At 34.7% G+C, this 18,721-nt stretch overlaps 1 protein-coding gene across 2 annotated transcripts in view; it reads left to right on the forward strand.

The window, feature by feature from the left end:
• Nucleotides 1-18,721, forward strand: part of MSH3 (mutS homolog 3) — a 182,367-nt gene that overhangs the window by 92,295 nt on the left and 71,351 nt on the right. The window contains exons 14-17 of one of the 2 annotated variants that reach the window (XM_024755697.1): nucleotides 6,925-7,112; nucleotides 7,843-8,011; nucleotides 13,585-13,649; nucleotides 16,040-16,156. In XM_024755697.1, coding sequence (XP_024611465.1) covers nucleotides 6,925-7,112; nucleotides 7,843-8,011; nucleotides 13,585-13,649; nucleotides 16,040-16,156 — 539 coding nt within the window. The remainder of the gene's footprint in view (nucleotides 1-6,924; nucleotides 7,113-7,842; nucleotides 8,012-13,584; nucleotides 13,650-16,039; nucleotides 16,157-18,721) is intronic. The other variant, XM_024755698.1, reaches the window with a different exon arrangement.

Here is an 18,721-nt window from a genome sequence, read left to right on the forward strand (position 1 = left end):
CTCTACCCACTAGTCGCTCCCATCAGGAAGGTTGCACAGGCCTCTTAGATAGCCTCATCCACCAGAAGGAAGACAGCAGAAGCAAAAAGAGCTACAGTCCTGCAGTCCGCAGAACAAAAACTACAATCACAGAAAGATAGACAAAATGAAAAGGCAGAGGACTATGTACCAAATGAAACAACAAGATAAAACCCCAGAAAAACAACTAAATGCAGTGGAGATAGGCAACTTTCCTGAAAAAGAATTCAGAATAAGGATAGTGAAGATGATCCAGGACCTCAGAAAAAGAATGGAGGCAAAGATCGAGAAGACACAAGAAATGATTAACAAAGACCTAGAAGAATGAAAGAACAAACACCTAGAAGAATTAAAGAACAAACAGAGATGAACAATACAATAACTGAAATGAAAAATACACTAGAAGGAATCAGTAGCAGAATAACTGAGGCAGCAGAACGGATAAGTGACCTGGAAGACAGAATGGTGGAATTCACTGCTGCAGAACAGAATAAAGCAAAAAGAATGAAAAGAAATGAAGACAGCCTAAGAGACCTCTGGGACAACATTAAATGCACCAACATTCGCATCATAGGGGTCTCAGAAGGAGAAGAGAGAGAGAAAGGACCCGAGAAAATGTTTGAAGAGATTATAGTCGAAAACTTCCCTAACGTGCGAAAGGAAATAGCCACTCAAGTCCAGGAAGCACAGAGAGTCCCAGGTAGGATAAAACCAAGGAGAAACACGCCGAGACACATAGTTATCAAATTGACAAAAATTAAAGAAAAAGAGAAATTATTAAAAGCAACAAAGGAAAAATAACACACAAGGGAACTCCCATAAGGTTAACAGCTGATTTCTCAGCAGAAACTCTGCAAGCCAGAAAGGAGTGGTACGATATATTTAAAATGATGAAAGTGAAGAACCTACAACCAAGATTATTGTACCCAGCAAGGAGCTCATTCAGATTTGATGGAGAAATTAAAAGCTTTACAGACAAGCAAAAGCTAAGAGAATTCAGCACCAACCACCAAACCAGCTCTACAACAAATGCTAAAGGAACGTCTCTAAGCAGGAAACACAAGAGAAGAAAAGGACCTAAAAAACAAACCCATAATAATTAAGAAAATGATAATAGGAACATACATGTCAATACTTACCTTAAATGTGAATGGATTAAATACCCCAACCAAAAGACACAGATGGGCTAAATGGATACAAAAACAAGACCCATATATATGCTGTCTACAAGAGACCCACTTCAGACCTAGGGACACATACAGACTGAAAGTGAGGGGATGGAAAAAGATATTCCATGCAAATGACAATCAAAGGAAACCTGAAGTAGGAGTACTCAGATAAAATAGACTTTGAAATCAACAGTGTTACAAGACAAGGAAGGACACTACGTAATGATCAAGGGATCAATCTAAGAAGACATAACAATTGTAAATATATATGCACCCAACAAAGGAGCACCTCAATACATAAGGCAAATGCTAACAGCTATAAAAGAGGAAATCGACAGTAACACAGTAATAGTGGGGGAATTTAACACCTCACTTACACCAATGGACAGATCATCCAGGCAGAAAATTAATAAGGAAATACAAGCTTTAAATGACACAAAAGAACAAATAGATTTAATTGATATTTATAGGATGTTCCATCCGAAAACAGCAGATTACACTTTCTTCTCAAGTGCACACAGAACATTCTCCAGGATAGATCACATCATGGGTCACAAATCAAGCCTCAGTGAATTTAAGAAAATTGAAATCATATCAAGCATCTTTTCTGACCACAACACAATGAGATTACAGGTAAAAAACTGTGCAAAATGCAAACACATAGAGGCTAAACAATATGCTACTAAATAACCAAGATATCACTGAAGAAATCTAAGAGGAAATCAAAAAATACCTAGAGGCAAGTGACTGGAAACATGATGATCCAAAACCTATGGGATGCAGCAAAAGCAGTTCTAATGGGGAAGTTTATAGCAATACAATCCTCCCTCAAGAAACAAGAAAAATTTCAAATAAAAAATCTAGGGCTTCCCTGGTGGCGCAGTGGTGGAGTCCGCCTGCCGAGGCAGGGGACGTGGGTTCGTGCCCTGGTCTGGAAGGATCCTGCGTGCCGCGGGGCCTCTGGGCCTGCGCGTCTGGAGCCTGTGCTCTGCGACGGGAGAGGCCACAGCGGTGAGAGGGCCACATACCACAAAAAAAAAAAAAAAAAAAAAAAAATCTAACTTTACACCTAAAGGAACTGGAGAAAGAACAAAAAAACCTCAAGTTAGTAGAAGGAAAGAAATCACAAAGATCAGAGCAGGAATAAATGAAATAGAGACAAAGAAAACAATAGCAAAGATCAATAAAACTAAAAGTTGGTTCTTTGAGAAGATAAACAAAATTGATAAACCATTAGCCATACTCATCAAGAAAAAGAGGGAGAGGACTAAATCAGTAAAATTAGAAATGAAAAAGAAGTCAAAACAGACACCGCAGAAATACAAAGCATCCTAAGAGACTACTAAAAGAAACTCTATGCCAATAAAATGGACAACCTGGAAGAAATGGACAAATTCTTAGAAAAGTATAATCTTCCAAGAATGAACCAGGAAGAAATAGAAAATATAAACAGACCAATCACAAGTAATGAAATTGAAATTGTGATTAAAAATCTTCCAGCAAACAAAAGTCCAGGACCAGATGGCTTCACAGGTGAATTCTGTCAAAGATGTAGAGAAGAGCTAACACCCATCCTTCTCAAACTCTTGCAAAAAATTGCAGAGGAAGGAACACTCCCAAACTCTTTCTATGAGGCCACCATCATCCTGATACCAAAATCAGACAAAGATATGACCAAAAAAAGAAAATTACACACCAATATCATTGATGAATATAGATGCAAAAATCCTCAATAAAATACTAGCAGACAGAATCCAACAACACTTTAAAAGGACCTACACCATGATCAAGTGGGATTTATCCCAGGAATGCAAGGCTTCTTCAATATATGCAAATTAATTAATGTCATACACCATATTAACAAATTGAAGAATAAAAACCATATGATCATCTCACTAGATGCAGAAAAAGCTTTTGACAAAATTCAACACCTATTTACGATAAAAACTCTCCAGAAAGTGGGCATAGAGTGAGCCTACCTCAACATAATAAAGGCCATATATGACAAACCCACAGCAAACATCATTCTCAATGGTGAAAAACTGAAAGCATTTCCTCTAGGGTCAGGAACAATACAAGGATGTCCACTCTCGCCACTATTACTCACCATAGTTTTGGAAGTCCTACCCATGGCAATCAGAGAAGCAAAAGAAATAAAAGGAATACAAATTAGAAAAGAGGAAGTAAAACTGTCACTGTTTGCAGATGACATGATACTATACATAGAAAATCCTAAAGATCCCACTGGAAAACTACTAGAGCTAATCAATGAATTTGGTAAAGTTGCATGATATAAAATTAATGCACAGAAATCTCTTGCATTCCTATATATTAACAATGAAAAATTTAAAAGAGAATTTAAGAAAACAATTCCATTCACCATTACAACAAAAAGAATAAAATACCTAGGAATAAACCTATCTAAGGAGGTAAAAGGCCTGTATTCAGAAAACTGTAACACTGATGAAAGAAATCAAAGATGACACAAACTGATGGAGAGATATAGCATGTTCTTGGATTGGAAGAATCAATATTGTGAAAATTTGACTGTACTACTAAAAGCAATCCACAGATTCAGTGCAATCCCTATCAAAATACCAATGGTATTTTTCACAGAAGTAGAACAAAAAATCTTACAATTTGTATGGAAACACAAAAGACCCCGAATAGCCAAAGTGATCTTGAGAAAAAAACTGGAGCTGGAGGAATCAAACTCCCTGACTTCAGACTATACTACAAAGCTACAGTAATCAAGACAATATGGTACTGGCACAAAAACAGAAATATAAATCAATGGAACTGCATAGAAATCCCAGAGATAAACCCACGCACCTATGGTCTGACAAAGGAGGCAAGAATATACAATGGAGAAAAGGACAGTCTCTTCAATAAGTGGCACTGGGAAAACTGGACAGCTACATGTAAAACAATGAAATTAGAACACTCCACTAACACCATACACAAAAATAAACTCAAAATGGATTAAAACTTAAATGTAAGACCAGACACTATATAAAACTCCTAGAGGAAAACGTGGGAAGAACACTCTGACATAAATCACAGCAAGATCTTTTTTGACCCACCTCACAGAGTAATGGAAATAAAAACAAAAATAAACAAATGGGATATAATGAAACTTAAATTTTTTGCACTGCAAATTAAACTGTAAACAAGACGAAAAGACAGCGCTCAGAATGGGAGAAAATATTTGCAAACAAATCAACAGACAAAGGATTAATCTCCAAAATATATAAACAGTTTATGCAGCTCAACATGAAAAAAATAAACAACTGAATCCAAAAATGGGTGGAAGACCTAAATAGACGTTTCTCCAAATAAGACATACAGATGGCCAAGAGGCAATGAAAAGCTGCTCAACATCACTAATTATTAGAGAAATGCAAATCAAAGCTACAATGAGGTAACGCCTCACACTCTGACATAAATCACAGCAAGATCTTTTTTGACCCACCTCACAGAGTAATGGAAATAAAAACAAAAATAAACAAATGGGATATAATGAAACTTAAATTTTTTGCACTGCAAATTAAACTGTAAACAAGACGAAAAGACAGCGCTCAGAATGGGAGAAAATATTTGCAAACAAATCAACAGACAAAGGATTAATCTCCAAAATATATAAACAGTTTATGCAGCTCAACATGAAAAAAATAAACAACTGAATCCAAAAATGGGTGGAAGACCTAAATAGACGTTTCTCCAAATAAGACATACAGATGGCCAAGAGGCAATGAAAAGCTGCTCAACATCACTAATTATTAGAGAAATGCAAATCAAAGCTACAATGAGGTAACGCCTCCCACTAGTTAGAATGGACATCATCACAAAAATCTACAAACAGTAAATGCTTGAGAGGGTGTGGAGAAAAGGGAACCCTCTTGCACTGTTGGTGGGAATGTAAATTGATACAGCCACTATGGAGAACAGTGTGGAGGTTCCTTAAAAAACTAAAAATAGAATTACTATATGACCCCGCAATCCTACTACTGGGCATATACCCAGAGAAAACCATAATTCAAAAAGACACATGCACCCCAGTGTTCATTGCAGCACTATTTGTAATGGCCAGGTCATGGATGCACCTAAATGCCCATCGATAGACAAATGGATAAAGAAGATATGGTACGTATATACAATGGAATATTACTCAGCCATAAAAAGGAATGAAATTGGGTAATTTGTAGAGACGTGGATGGACCTGCACACTGTCATACAGAGTGAAGTAAGTCAGAAAGAGAAAAACAAATATTGTATATTAACGAATATATGTGGAATCTAGAAAAATGGTACAGATAAAGAGTTTGCAATGCAGAAATAGAGACATAGATATAGAGAACAAATGTATGGACACCAAACTGGGAAAGTGGTGGGGGCGGTGGTGGGGTGAATTGGAAGATTGAATTTGACATACATACACTAATATGTATAAAATAGGTAACTAATAAGAGCCTGATATATAGCACAGGGAACTCCACTTCACTGTACAGTAGAAAGTAACACAACATTGTAAAACAACTGTACGCCCCTGAAAAAATTATTCACGTTCATGTTACAAAATTACAGCAGTATACAGGAGTGTAAAATAAAGAGTAAAAAGTCTCCCTTTACCACCCTCCTGCATATCCACTACCCAGAGGTAACTAGAGAAAGTTACATGTGTACTTTCCAGAAATTTTCAATTTATACTTTTATTTCTGTAGAATAATATATATAGTTCAGAGAATCACAAATGATATTTTACTGTGTAAATACATATATGGTATATAGTGTAAACATATACTATGTATATTTAATATATGTTGAAACTACAGAGTTCCATATCAACCTGCACATCAGTATTTACAGATGTCTAAGTTTTTTAACTGTTTTATAGTATCACATTGAATGAGTTTTTCCTAATATCTCAATTGCTAGATACTTGTTTCTTACTCATCTTTTAAATATAATTACCAACAGGGCTACTGTAAAGATTTTCACTACTTGTGAAAAATAATTTTGGTTAAATCCTTTAAAATGGAATTGTTTAGTCAAAGGGTATATACACTTTTTATTATAAATATATGCCAAATTGCTCTTCAAGAAAGTTATGCCTTTACTAGTAGTATATAAAAGTGTCATTTTTCACACTCTATGTGACTTAGCTATTATCATACTTTAAAATCTTTGACATTCTGATGAGTGAAAAATGCTATCTTGTCATTTTAATTTGCTTATCCTAATTATATGTGACATTAATCATGTGCTTATTGGACATTTTTTTCTATGAGCTTCATAGTCAGTTCGTTTAGCCACTATTCTTTGGATTATTCATCTTTTCCATGTCAATTTGTAAAACCTCATTATACTTGAGAGAATTTTGCCCTTTATCTCTTAAATGTTTTGCAGATATTTTCTCAGAATTATTCTTTTTATTTGCGACATTGTTTACTGTATTTTTGTTATATGGTCAACATATTTTAAAATGAAAAAATACTGAACAAGTATTGGCTTTCCTATCCTTGACTCAAATTATTTTCTTTATAGCTTGAAAATATTATCTTATAAAGTGCTTAAACTATTAACATTTAGGACATATCAACAAAAACTTTATTTCAATTAACTAATTTATACAGTAAATTAAAATTTTCTTTTATTCTGATTCTACCTTTAAAACGACCACTAACTATATTTCATTTTCACATGTTATGCTATTTAGGAAAAATATTTCTATTTTCAGTGTTCTACGCAAGAGTTCTTCCTGATTGTCAAAACCCTGTATCACCTGAAGTCAGAATTTCAAGCACTAATACCTGCTGTTAATTCCCATGTTCAGTCAGAGTTGCTCCAGACATTTATTTCAGAAATTCCTGAACTCCTCAGTCCAGTGGAGCATTACTTAAAGATTCTCAATGAACAAGCTGCCAAGTAAGTAGCAGACCCTTAGTTCTTCCTTTCTAGCAGTGAAAGTAATGTATTTGCCATTTGATGTGTGGATACTTAAGCTTCTATAGAAGTAATGATAGAAGTTGCATGTAAAACTAGAAATGTGATCGGATACTAAAGGCTCTATATTACAGCTGGAAATAACACTTAGTGTTTAGGCAGTTCCGTCATACAGAACAAATATGGTACTTCTCCAGGTATCAGGTGATGAAAACGTAAAGTGCAGGCCGAGCAAGTAGTAGCAGTTTTATTAATCCAAAAATAGATGGCAGATGGCATCTTGTGCTTATTTGCTAGATATCCAGAGATCCTCTGCTTTATATTCAGAAACTGTGGAAGGAAAGTTATCCTCTAAGGAGTAGTCGTTTTACAATTTATCCCACAAAGAACTCTATGTATAAGAAAAAAGATTTGACAGTATTTACATTAGTGTTTATTTTCTGAATATACAACATGAAATGTTGAATTTCATCTCTTGGTTTCACCATGGCAATCATGAACTTGCAAAACGAAAATAATGTTAGGGTAATTTTGTCTGTCTTCAAAGAAATTAAGAAACTCACCCATAAGTATTTAGTGGAAGAGCTGGAATTAAAATCTTGTTCTCCTGACTTCCTACCCTTTGGTCTTTCATTATGTTTTGAAAAATAATTGTTAATTGGTATAAGTAATATGCTTTAATATATGTATTTGCATTTTCTCATTTTTTTAGGATTGGGGATAAAACCGAATTATTCAAAGACCTTTCTCACTTCCCTTTAATAAAAAAGAGGAAGGATGAAATTCAGGAAGTTACTGACAAGATCCAAACACATTTGCAAGAAATACGAAAAATACTAAAAAATCCTTCTGCACAATATGTGACAGTATCAGGACAGGAGGTAGTATCAAACATACTTTTCTTTTACATTAGTTTTCCTCAATTGGAAAGGATATTTTAAAATGTAAATAAAAATCTGAGGCTAGATGAAAGTATTATTGTTTTCTTTTTTTTCAGATTTTCTGTTTTGTTTCTTGGAAATATATTGTAATAGCTTGTTTTGATAAGAATTTTCTTTTAATAACAGTATTTGGTTTGCTTATTTACTTTAGTCTCGGTAAAACCATGGAACTTAATGTTACATGTGTTTTAATATTATCTATTGAAATTGTAGAGAACCTTGACTGTTGTAAATAATAACTTTCAAGACTTCATTTGCCCTAAATCCAGGAGAGAGAAGTTAGTCTTTGACTCCCGGCCTGCAGATGATGAAATGATACAAACCACCTAATGTAGTGAATAACCTACACTAATTGGATCACAAAGTGATTAAATGGCAGAGGTTCCTTTTGAAGCAGTATAGCTGCTAAAAGAACTGAAAAAAAACTATAGCAAAAACCTACATTTAGTGGATCTTCCATAAGATTATGGTGCTGTCTAGAATGTGTTTTTTGGTATGTGTATTTCTGTTTAAAGTTTGATAGTATCTTAAAGAGAACCAGGAATAAGTACGCTTTTTAAAGTGTACTTATATCTGTCGGTCCTATTCTGAGTCTTGACGTGTTGCTACTTCTACATCTTATGTTTAATAAAATATAAAGATTCCAACTGAGGGAATCTGAAAAATTCTACTTTGTTAAAATAGCAAATTAGGGAATTTGTGAATAATTTCTATAGGATGAACATTTTATTCAGAATTTTTAAAAATAGATATTTTTCTAGTGGGGAAAAGTGTAATTTCAAATGTTTTTAAAATATTTGCACTGCTTTATCTATTTAGCCAAAAGTGTTGATTTGTTTGATTACTTGAAATAAGAAATTCTACAGTAAATTATAATCTTGATTAAAATGTTTATTAATGTAACAGACCAGTGATTGAGTCAGCCTGTCTTCTAGACAAAATTATTATAATAAGGCAGACATTTCATAATGCATTCCACATAGAGCTCTATATAACAGAAAAATGACTTCACCCTACGTATACTTACTTCTCACTCTTCCCCTGAACAGGCAAATACCAAATACTTAATTGTATCTCTTGGTTTCACTATATAATTATGACCTTGCAAACTAACAAGTGATCTCAGTGCCACTGTTCTGTTCTATTTGTTGAAAATGAGATGATCAAAATTGCTTGATACATTAATAAAAGATGTTTAGTAGAAAAGTGGTTACCTGGTATTACAGTGGGGAAAGCTGACATTTCTACCACTTACATGCTACATGACCATGGAGGAGTCACCTCTGTAGTGAGACTACTGTGAAGACCAATTGAGTTAAAATACATGAAAGTATTTTCTAATCGGAAAGCACTATGCACATATTATTCATATAATAATAATAATGATAGTAATATAGTTACCATTTGTCAAGCACTTGTTAATGTTTAGAATGGTGCTAAGTGCTTTGCATATGTTATTAATCCTTGTAACAACACAAAAAGGGATTATTCCAGTTTTGCAGGAAAGAAAACTGAGACTTGGCATAGTATAGTGAGATAAGTTACCCAAGTTAGAAGCTCATTTCCAGCCCAGGTCTGCCTCCAATCTTTATACCATGTCATTATTTCACTCAACTCACAAATATTAATACAAGGGATTATCAACATCATAGATTTTATTTGATAAAATCCAGACATTTGAGAGCTCATACTATTCAGACTTAAATAAAGCTCAAGGCTTTGGAAGACAGCCATGGATTCACTTGGCAGTTTTAAAGTAAAAATGGGGAACACTGATTAGGAATTCATAAGGGATAGTAGATTAGTTATTTTGTATCAGTATAGCATTGACATTTAAGAAAAAGCACAGAGTGGAGATTAAGTAATTGGATTACAAAGGATTAACAAGGAAGGTAAATTATCTTATTATTTTTAACCTTTACTAAGTTAATGTGATAAATTTGAGACAAGAAATTTCTTAGTTTTTAACAATAGGATGGATTCTTGTTGTTTTTTTTAAACCTGTAGAATCTTAATAATACATCAATACAGAATCACTTTTATAACATTTTTTGGGAATTAGTGATTCTGTTCATTCGAACACCAAATGATAGTCAGCATTGTTATAATCAAATTCTGTTTAAATATTTGTACTGAAGTTATAAGCAAATTTAGAGATACTCAAAGGAATAAGAACAGACTCCATCAAATATGATTACCTCTGAGAAGTGAAGGAGGAAAGAAGGAAAACCCTTGTTTTATATATATGTGCTTCTTATTTTATACCCTTCAGTTCTGTCTGAAATTTTATTTCCATACATATAACTTTGTAATATATTTTTAAAAACCTGTTATAGCAGCCCTATGTGGTACATGGATCTTGTTAATATTAGTAAAAATAGACTGTCAAGTCAGTGTTACTTTTGGCACCATTCATTTTTTTCACCTTTGTTCCCAGTTTTTACGCATTAGAATACTAAGCCTTATTGACTGTGGTGAATTATTGTGTCTGACTCTGAGAGTATTGGTTTAGAAAATAGTGAAAGAAAGAAAATCCTGGAAAGAAAATAATGAAAGCAGAAATTTACATAGCTTTACATAGTTAGTTCATTGCTTCTGTGGCAGTCTCTTTCATGTTTTATGTGTGGAGAGAATTGTTTCTTAACCTTGAATCAGATATGGAATAGACATGGGGTGATATTTAGACTTGAGGCAGTGTTGATTAGTAGTTTTCTTAAGGAAAAGGAAAGAAATATTAGTGGAAAATCTGTAGAAACAATTTTATTAATTCACAGCATGCAGCATATCCAAATATCTGCTTAGCATGTTTAAGATGTGGGAAGCAATCTGTTATATTTTACATCTAAATAAAAAATATTTGCAAATTCCTAAGACATAGTGGGAAAGAAAGTGGGGAGAATAGGAATGGGTGAAGTGTGGCCTTGGAGAAAACAAAGAGCAGTTTCTGGAGTGTGATAAGAGTTTCAGCAAACTTAACAATGATGCCAGTCCAGTGATTCCACGGGCTGTAGATTGAGTAACAATATCTGACATTTAACCAGGACAGAACTGGATCCCAGCAGAAGAATATGAGGGTTTGTTACCATGAATCTGGACAGACTTCTAGCATCCACAACTGAGAAACACAGTCACGAACTATAGAGTGAGGGAAGTTGCTATGAGAACTCTCTAAGATTTCTGAAATATATGTTAATTTCCGATTTTTGTTAGTTTCCTTTTCTTTAGCAATAAAGTCTCTAAACAAAAGGCCTGTCTTCTCATTCTTAGAATGTTCATGAAATAGAAAATTTCCTATTCCATAGCTAGTATAGAACAGAAAAAAATTTGCTAGTTGAAGACAATTCTGAGGAGAAACACAGGCTGAAAAGATGACACACAGGACCAGCACCTGAGGAAGTGACCCCAGGGGTTTAACAAGCAGGAGGTCCACGTAGCTTTCCTGATTCTCACTCTGTTTTCCATCCTGTATTGGCTCTATAAATGGCTTGCTTGAGGAGCTGTGGTCCTTAGAATAGACCCTGGATACTTACAGATTGAACAGTTATGGTCCAAACTATTCCCAAGGTGCTCCAAAGGGCTGTGACCAGTGGCAGTTGGTAATGAGTATAAGGCATGGATCTGAATCCAGAGCTGCCATGCTGCAGAGTTATGATGAATAACTTAAGTACACTATCCTAGCTGGCTGCCCAGAGACCTCACTGAGGCAGTTGTAACTTCTTTTCAAATTTCCACCATCCTTAGGCAGTAATTCCTGTGGAGCTCTGTGTTACACATGTCCTTCCCAAATATTAGTGATCTAACGTGGTCCTGAATTTTGCTGTTTGCCTTTGACATAACTCCTCCCACAATTATTTTTTAAAAAGACCAATGTTTTCTCATAGAACATTTCAAAATAATATTTAAGCAGAATTTTTTAGCCTACTCTTAAAGTGATTTCTCATCAGTGATATTTATTTTGTGAATTTTTTTTCCTTAGTCACTTTTTTTTTTTTTAGCCAAGGGGACTTTTAAAGACTCTTCACTCTTAACTCCTTAACGGGATATATCAGATTTGAAATTGTATTAATTCCCTGTATAAAAGAGGACATCATTAGTTACAAAATCTTTGCTAAGGATGAAAATTCTTAAAATTAACCATTAATTCCTATTATAATTAATGTAAAAGCTACAATGTTTCTATTAATAGAAAAGTAAACTGAAAAGCCAGGCTGATTCTTTTTTTTTTTTTTTGGCTGTGTCGGGTCTTAGTTGCAGTTGCAGCATGCGGGCTCTTTGTTGTGGTGCATGGGTTTCTCTCTAGTTTTAGAGCGTGGGTTTTCTCTCTCTAGTTGTGGCATGTGGGCTCCAGAGTGCATGAGCTCTGTAGTTTGCAGTGCGCGGGCTCTAGTTGAAGCACACGAGCTCAGTAGTTGTCGCGCACGGGCTTAGTTGCCCTGCGGCATGTGGGATCTTAGTTCCCTGAGCAGGGATCGAACCTGCATCCCCTGCATTAGAAGGCAAACTCTCCACCACTGGACCACCAGGGAAGTCCCAGGCTGATACTATTAATAATATGCCTATTATAAATACCTGAAATGTTGTAAAACATGTGACAAAGTTCCTGTAGCCATCTCAAAATTAGTGGCCGCCACAGAGCTTCTGGGTCCCATCCCATACAAAATAAGTGTATTTTTTATTTGTTTATTTATTTAAATAAAACATTACATTTCATTGCAATAATACGGGAAAGTGAACAGGAAGAAGAGATGATATATAACTAGGGCTAAAAATGGAAGGTGTGATTGAAGTAGTGATTTCATTTACTTCCTGGATGATTTCAGAAAAGCTTGTAGAGTACAGTTGGATCTATAAAGATATGGTTCATATAAGTGAAAATTTAAAGAAGACACTCGTGAAGAAATCCCTTCCTCCCTTAATTGCTGAGGAAGTTAAGTGCTTTGTCTGAGTATACTTTTAGAGGACTTAGGTTTCTTGGATAAAAACTATTACGATGAATCCTCTTCTGTTCAGAATTAGGGACTGACCATATCTCAAACTGATATAACATCTAATAATCAAATATTTAAAAATTTTATGCACTTAGAAATTCAGTCTTATTACTGAGTAATAGAATTCTTAAGATAAGTGGGTAGTAATAAATGAAAAAGGTCATTAAAGAAAAATCACTATTTGTAGTATGAACACAACAGTGTTACAAACATTAAAGCACCAAGTTATATCCTTTATCACAAACTTTTTGCTGAATACAAATTGTACTTTATCCCAAGTATTGAAACCCTAATTAATAATATTTGTACAGACATATATGAACTCTCCCAATAACAATACTGGATTTATTTTGAATGTTTAGATTAATATTTGCTAGACTATTATAGCACAGGTTTTTTTTTTTGAATTGCAATCATTACATTTATTTTCAGCTATTATAGAACGATTTTGAGGAAGATTTAAAAGATTTAAAAATATAATGGTTAATCATTTAAATATCTAACCTTTATTTGTATTTATTTTAGTTTATGATTGAGGTAAAGAATTCTGCTGTATCTTGTATACCAACTGATTGGGTTAAGGTTGGAAGGTAAGTTTAAAAATACATGTTTTTTCTTATTAACGTGAATTATGACATGTGTTTACCTGCCTGCTTCTGGTATGTTAATAACCACATCCTTGCCATTAAAAGCAATTTTGGCCCTTCAGTTTCTTTATGGAACTTTAACTAGATAAATAATTATCTTAAACTCTTTTTATCTTGGATTTTAAAACATTTTTTCCAAAGGGTATCTTATTTGTGTACACTTTTCTTGTTTTGTGAACTACTGTTTTATTCTTATACCTCAGAGAACACTTTAAACGCATGGAAAAAGAAAGTTGCAGAACCTTCAGTTATAAGATTAATTTGGTTGCTTGGACTTCTTGATGAATGTATACCTGACATTTCTTTTAAGAAGCTGACATTTCATTTTGTGCCTCACTGAGCTTGCTTTCCATGGCACAGTTATAATAGTTCTTTACATGTTCTTTTTTTTTTTAAGTTATATCATGAATTGATGAAAATAATCAGAAACAAAATTAGAGAACCACGTTGAGACCCTGCCTTTTCTCCTTGGTTAGGCATTAATCCCCAAGAGGGGACTCTTTTAAAGAAGTGACTTTAGAGAAGTGTATTTCCTCTTGTGAGTAGCATCGTTTGTGAAATATTTATTACTGCTGTTAATATGTTTGCATGAACTTGAGATGAAAATACTACATTCGCCTAAGATAGTAGAAGAGGGACTAGTAGCTGGTGATGGTATGAAGGAACTCTATGTTAAGAATGGAAGGAAATTTTAACATTATTTTGACATGTGTGAATGATTATGAATTTTAATTATTATTTTAGTTAAAAAAGAAAACTATTTATTATCCATGGCCACTGTCAAATGATCCTGAAGGCATAGTCATGGGTTTCTTTACCCCTGATACCATCCTTTTTTTTCCTATGTTACCAGAAGCTATAATTGAATTTTGGGTATTATTGATTTTAGGGAATGTTTCCTCATTTTGCAGGCATTCTTTATCTATTTTTGTCCTGTGCTACAGCTAATGAATGGCAATATGCTTTGTGAAGAGAAATTACTAGAAATCATGTTAGTGTATCTAGAACAATAACTAAAATGTCTCACTAAATGAGTTTTGTCAGAAGAGAACTATGATAAATATGTTTGCATAGAAATCTAGATGACATACTTTAAAAGCAATAAGCAAGGCATAAATCGGTGCCAGCGTCTTTTGAACATTTCAATGATGTAAATTGAATGAATAAATAAGACGGTATGGGGGAAGTTTCACTGTTATTTTTTATCTGTTGTTTAGCTATCAGAACCTTGACAGGAATAGGTTAGAATATCAAGTCAGATTTCTAATGTGAAAGGCTCACTTATAATCCAGTAGCTTGCCAAATTAAAGGTAATTGTGACAGCATGTTACAGGAGTGAGGGTGCAAACAAAGAACAGGATACACTCTGTCATCACCTGCCTATCACTCAATCTTGACCTTTTCTTCTTAAAGTTCCCATCATAGTAATAGCATCAATAGCAGTAATCCCCAGCACCATGGGACAACTCCTAACATTGAGTACTAACGACATAGGTACTCTGCCTAGCACTATCTGATCCTCTCAGCTGTACCTATAAGGTAGATATTATTATTATCCCTATTTGATAGATGAGGAAGGTTTTTAGTTTAGAGAAAGCCAGTTTTATTGGCCCAAAGTCACATAGCTAGCAAGTAAGTGGCAGAGTTGAAGCCTTGGTCTGGATTCTCTGACTGGGGACCCATAGCATCCCCCATTGTGTTCTGCAGCTTCTTGAGGAAGAAGCAGAGATTATATGCAAGCCCAAAAGAGGAGTACATGATATTTCTTCCCATCCAGGGTCACTGTGAATCTATAGTTAGATCATGAAGAACTCTTCTTTGACTGCTTCCTGAATTAATACATTGCTATTCTTTGTAATGCTTTTTTTTTTTACTGAAATACTTTAATCATACAAAAAAGTATAAAATATAAAAAATAATACCACCCTCACCAATATGTCCAACTCTCCGCTTTGTTAGGACTTCCTTTGTTATATTTGCGTCTGATCTTTTTTTAAAAAAGCAAGCATTTTCATTTAGTATAATTTAAATAAAAAGGCTCTTTACTTATGAAACAGAAATTCTAAACTTTGACTTTGCCATATGGATATAACTTGAAATGAATTTTAAAAGCTTCCTGAACAAAGTCCTGTGAACTTCAAGTATTTTATTTACAACAAAGATCTTTGGAGTCAGTAAAGTTCAGGATCATAATTGAAGAATGTTCTGTATTTACAGCTATTTACTTTCAACGCTCATCAGAGAATAATAACTACTTTAGTTTTCTGAAGTGATGGCATTACTGATTTCTTAGTAACCTTGATTTCCTATTTATGTTTTTTCTTCTCTTCCAGTACAAAAGCTGTGAGCCGCTTTCACTCTCCTTTTATTGTAGAAAATTACAGACATCTGAATCAGCTCCGGGAGCAGCTAGTCCTTGACTGCAGTGCTGAATGGCTTGATTTTCTAGAGTGAGTTTACAATGAAAAATATAATCTGACTTTTTGCTATGAGAAATAGACCGGAAAATCTTTCCATCAAAAAGGAAAGTAGAGATTACTGCTTGTGACCTGCCATAAAATAGTTGAGTACATGTGTTCTCTGATTTTATTTTTAATCCTTTGAAATGTAAGCTCACTTTAGTCTTTAGTAAGAAACCAAATATACTTTATTGTTACTGTACTAACATTTTGTTGCTAAGAATGTTTAGTAGTGTCACTTTGAAATTCTACCTTGGACTTTGTTTACTTTTCTTATATAAAGGCTTAACATTTTCAGAGTTGGACAAGTATGGGTTAGTTGTTTTGTTTTTATCATTGCCATTTAAATTTTTTCTTATATTTTTACATCCTTTACATTTTCCCCCTAACTTTGTAATTTGAAAATTTTTACATCTGTGGGAAAATTGAAATGAAGATCTATATACCCTTCACCTAGGTTTATCAAGTGTTAACATTTTGCTACATTTGTTTTATATCTCTCTCATACACTTTTTTTTCCTGAAACGTTTTAAAGTAAGTTTTAGACAGTGTAATACTTCACACCTAAATACTTAAGCATACATCTTCTAAAAATAAGGACATTTTGCTTTGTAATCTTACATCATACCTAAGAAAAATTAATATTAATTTAAGAAATATTGAATTGCCTCAATTCCCCCTCCCCCATATTTAATTTTTTAATTTTTCTTATTGAAGTAGAGTTGATTTACAATGCTGTGCCAATCTCTGCTTTACAGCAAAGTGACTCAGTTATACACATATAGACATTTTTTTTCATATTCTTTTCCATTGTGGTTTATCACAGGATATTGAATATAGGTCCCTGTGCTATACAGTAGAACGTTGTTGTTTATCCATGCTGTATATAATAGTTTACATCTGCTAATCCCACACTCCTAGTCCTTTCCTCCCCCACCTCCCTCCACCTTAGCAACAAGTCTGTTCTCTATGTCTGAGTCCTCCTCCCCCCATATTTAAAAAAACTTTCACATGTTGCATTTGGTTATTACCTTTCTTTAGTGTATTTGAATCTAGAATGGGCCCCTACCTTTTTGGATTTTTATGAGATTTTTTTTTTTTTTTGAAGAGTCCTGCCTTTGTCTTAAAGAATGTCTCATTCTGGATTTATTAATAGTCACGTGCTCATATTTAATTTAATTTGCTCGTGTGCTGAAATGGTTAACAGCCAACTCTCTGGAAGAGTAGTAGTGTGTGTTTGATTTCTGTTGTGTCACTACTCCCACCTGGACTGATTGCAATCTCCTGCTGGACTGGACTGGGAAGAGATGTGCACAGCTGAGTTTCAAGAGTCAATGGGAGCTGGCTCCAGACCACCACGCATCTAAGCACTTTATATATGTTAGCTCATTATTCCTCACAAGAACCGTATTAGTGAAATATTATTATCATCCCCAATTTACAAATGAATAAAGTGAGATGCAGAAATGAAAAATAAGTTGCTCACAACAAGGGTAAGGATTGGAGCCCAGATGCAACCCAGGGTATCTGGTGGTAGGGTGTGTGCCCCTTACCATCAGGCTGTAGAGCCCGCCCATGGTGAATCAATCCACGGGCATCAGTCTAAACAGAAATCTTTCTCTTTAAAAACTTGAACAGTATTCAGTGAGGTCTTCAGGGAGCTTTATTCCATTTAAATTAACCAATCTGACAAGTGGAAAAAAAGGAACAAAAAAGATAATATGTGAGTTTTTAAAAGGTAATAAATTGGTACCATCTCTTGTTGCCCAGCAAAGTTTTGAATTATAGCATCAGAAAGAGATTTTGTTACCGACCAGGGTTTTTGGCCTCCTTAATCAATAGAAATTGATCAGAGGCCAGACAAGAAGTTCAGGCAAGGCTTTATTGGGGCCCCTGCTGCAGCAGGGGGGAATGAGAACAAGCAGCAGGTTCCCTTGCTCGCTCAGGGGGGCCAAGCTCGTTCCTTATACGGGGTGAGGGTAGGGGTGTGGCCAGGGGTCAGCCGGAGGGGTGGCTTAGGTGGCTTGCCCACCCCTTAGGTGATGTTGTGAGCTGGGGGCATGTGCAGCGCCCTGCTTTTGCTCCTGACCCCGTGCTTTTGCTTGGGGCTCTTCAAAAGTGACAGTTGGGTTTTTTGGTCTCTTTGTATCTTTTGTCCAGAATTTGCCCTAACTGGGCATGTGAGCAGTTAGTTTTAGTCCCATATAGTTCCTTTGTATTTTGTTGCTCGGGGAGAGGTTTGTCCAGGTGTATATCTTTGGAGAAGTGTGTGTGTGTGGGGGGGGGCGGGGGGGGTATCGTCTCAAATATTAAGTGATTAATTCTGGATGATGAGGTTACTGGAAATTTAATGTACTTTGCAGATACATGATATCAAAAGTTTCTATAATATACATATATTACTTTCAAAATGAGAAAAATAGTTAAATTTTTTATCTTAAAAAAGAGTATTGGCTGAAATTTAGCTACAGCATTTGCAACTAGAGCCCCAACTTGAGAATAGCATTGATTGTTATGGCATACTGTTTACTGAGGTGCCAGATGGTGTGAATATAA

This window comes from Neophocaena asiaeorientalis, unplaced genomic scaffold (genome assembly GCF_003031525.2).
Source record: "Neophocaena asiaeorientalis asiaeorientalis breed wild unplaced genomic scaffold, Neophocaena_asiaeorientalis_V1.1 scaffold37, whole genome shotgun sequence".
NCBI lineage: Eukaryota > Metazoa > Chordata > Mammalia > Artiodactyla > Phocoenidae > Neophocaena > Neophocaena asiaeorientalis.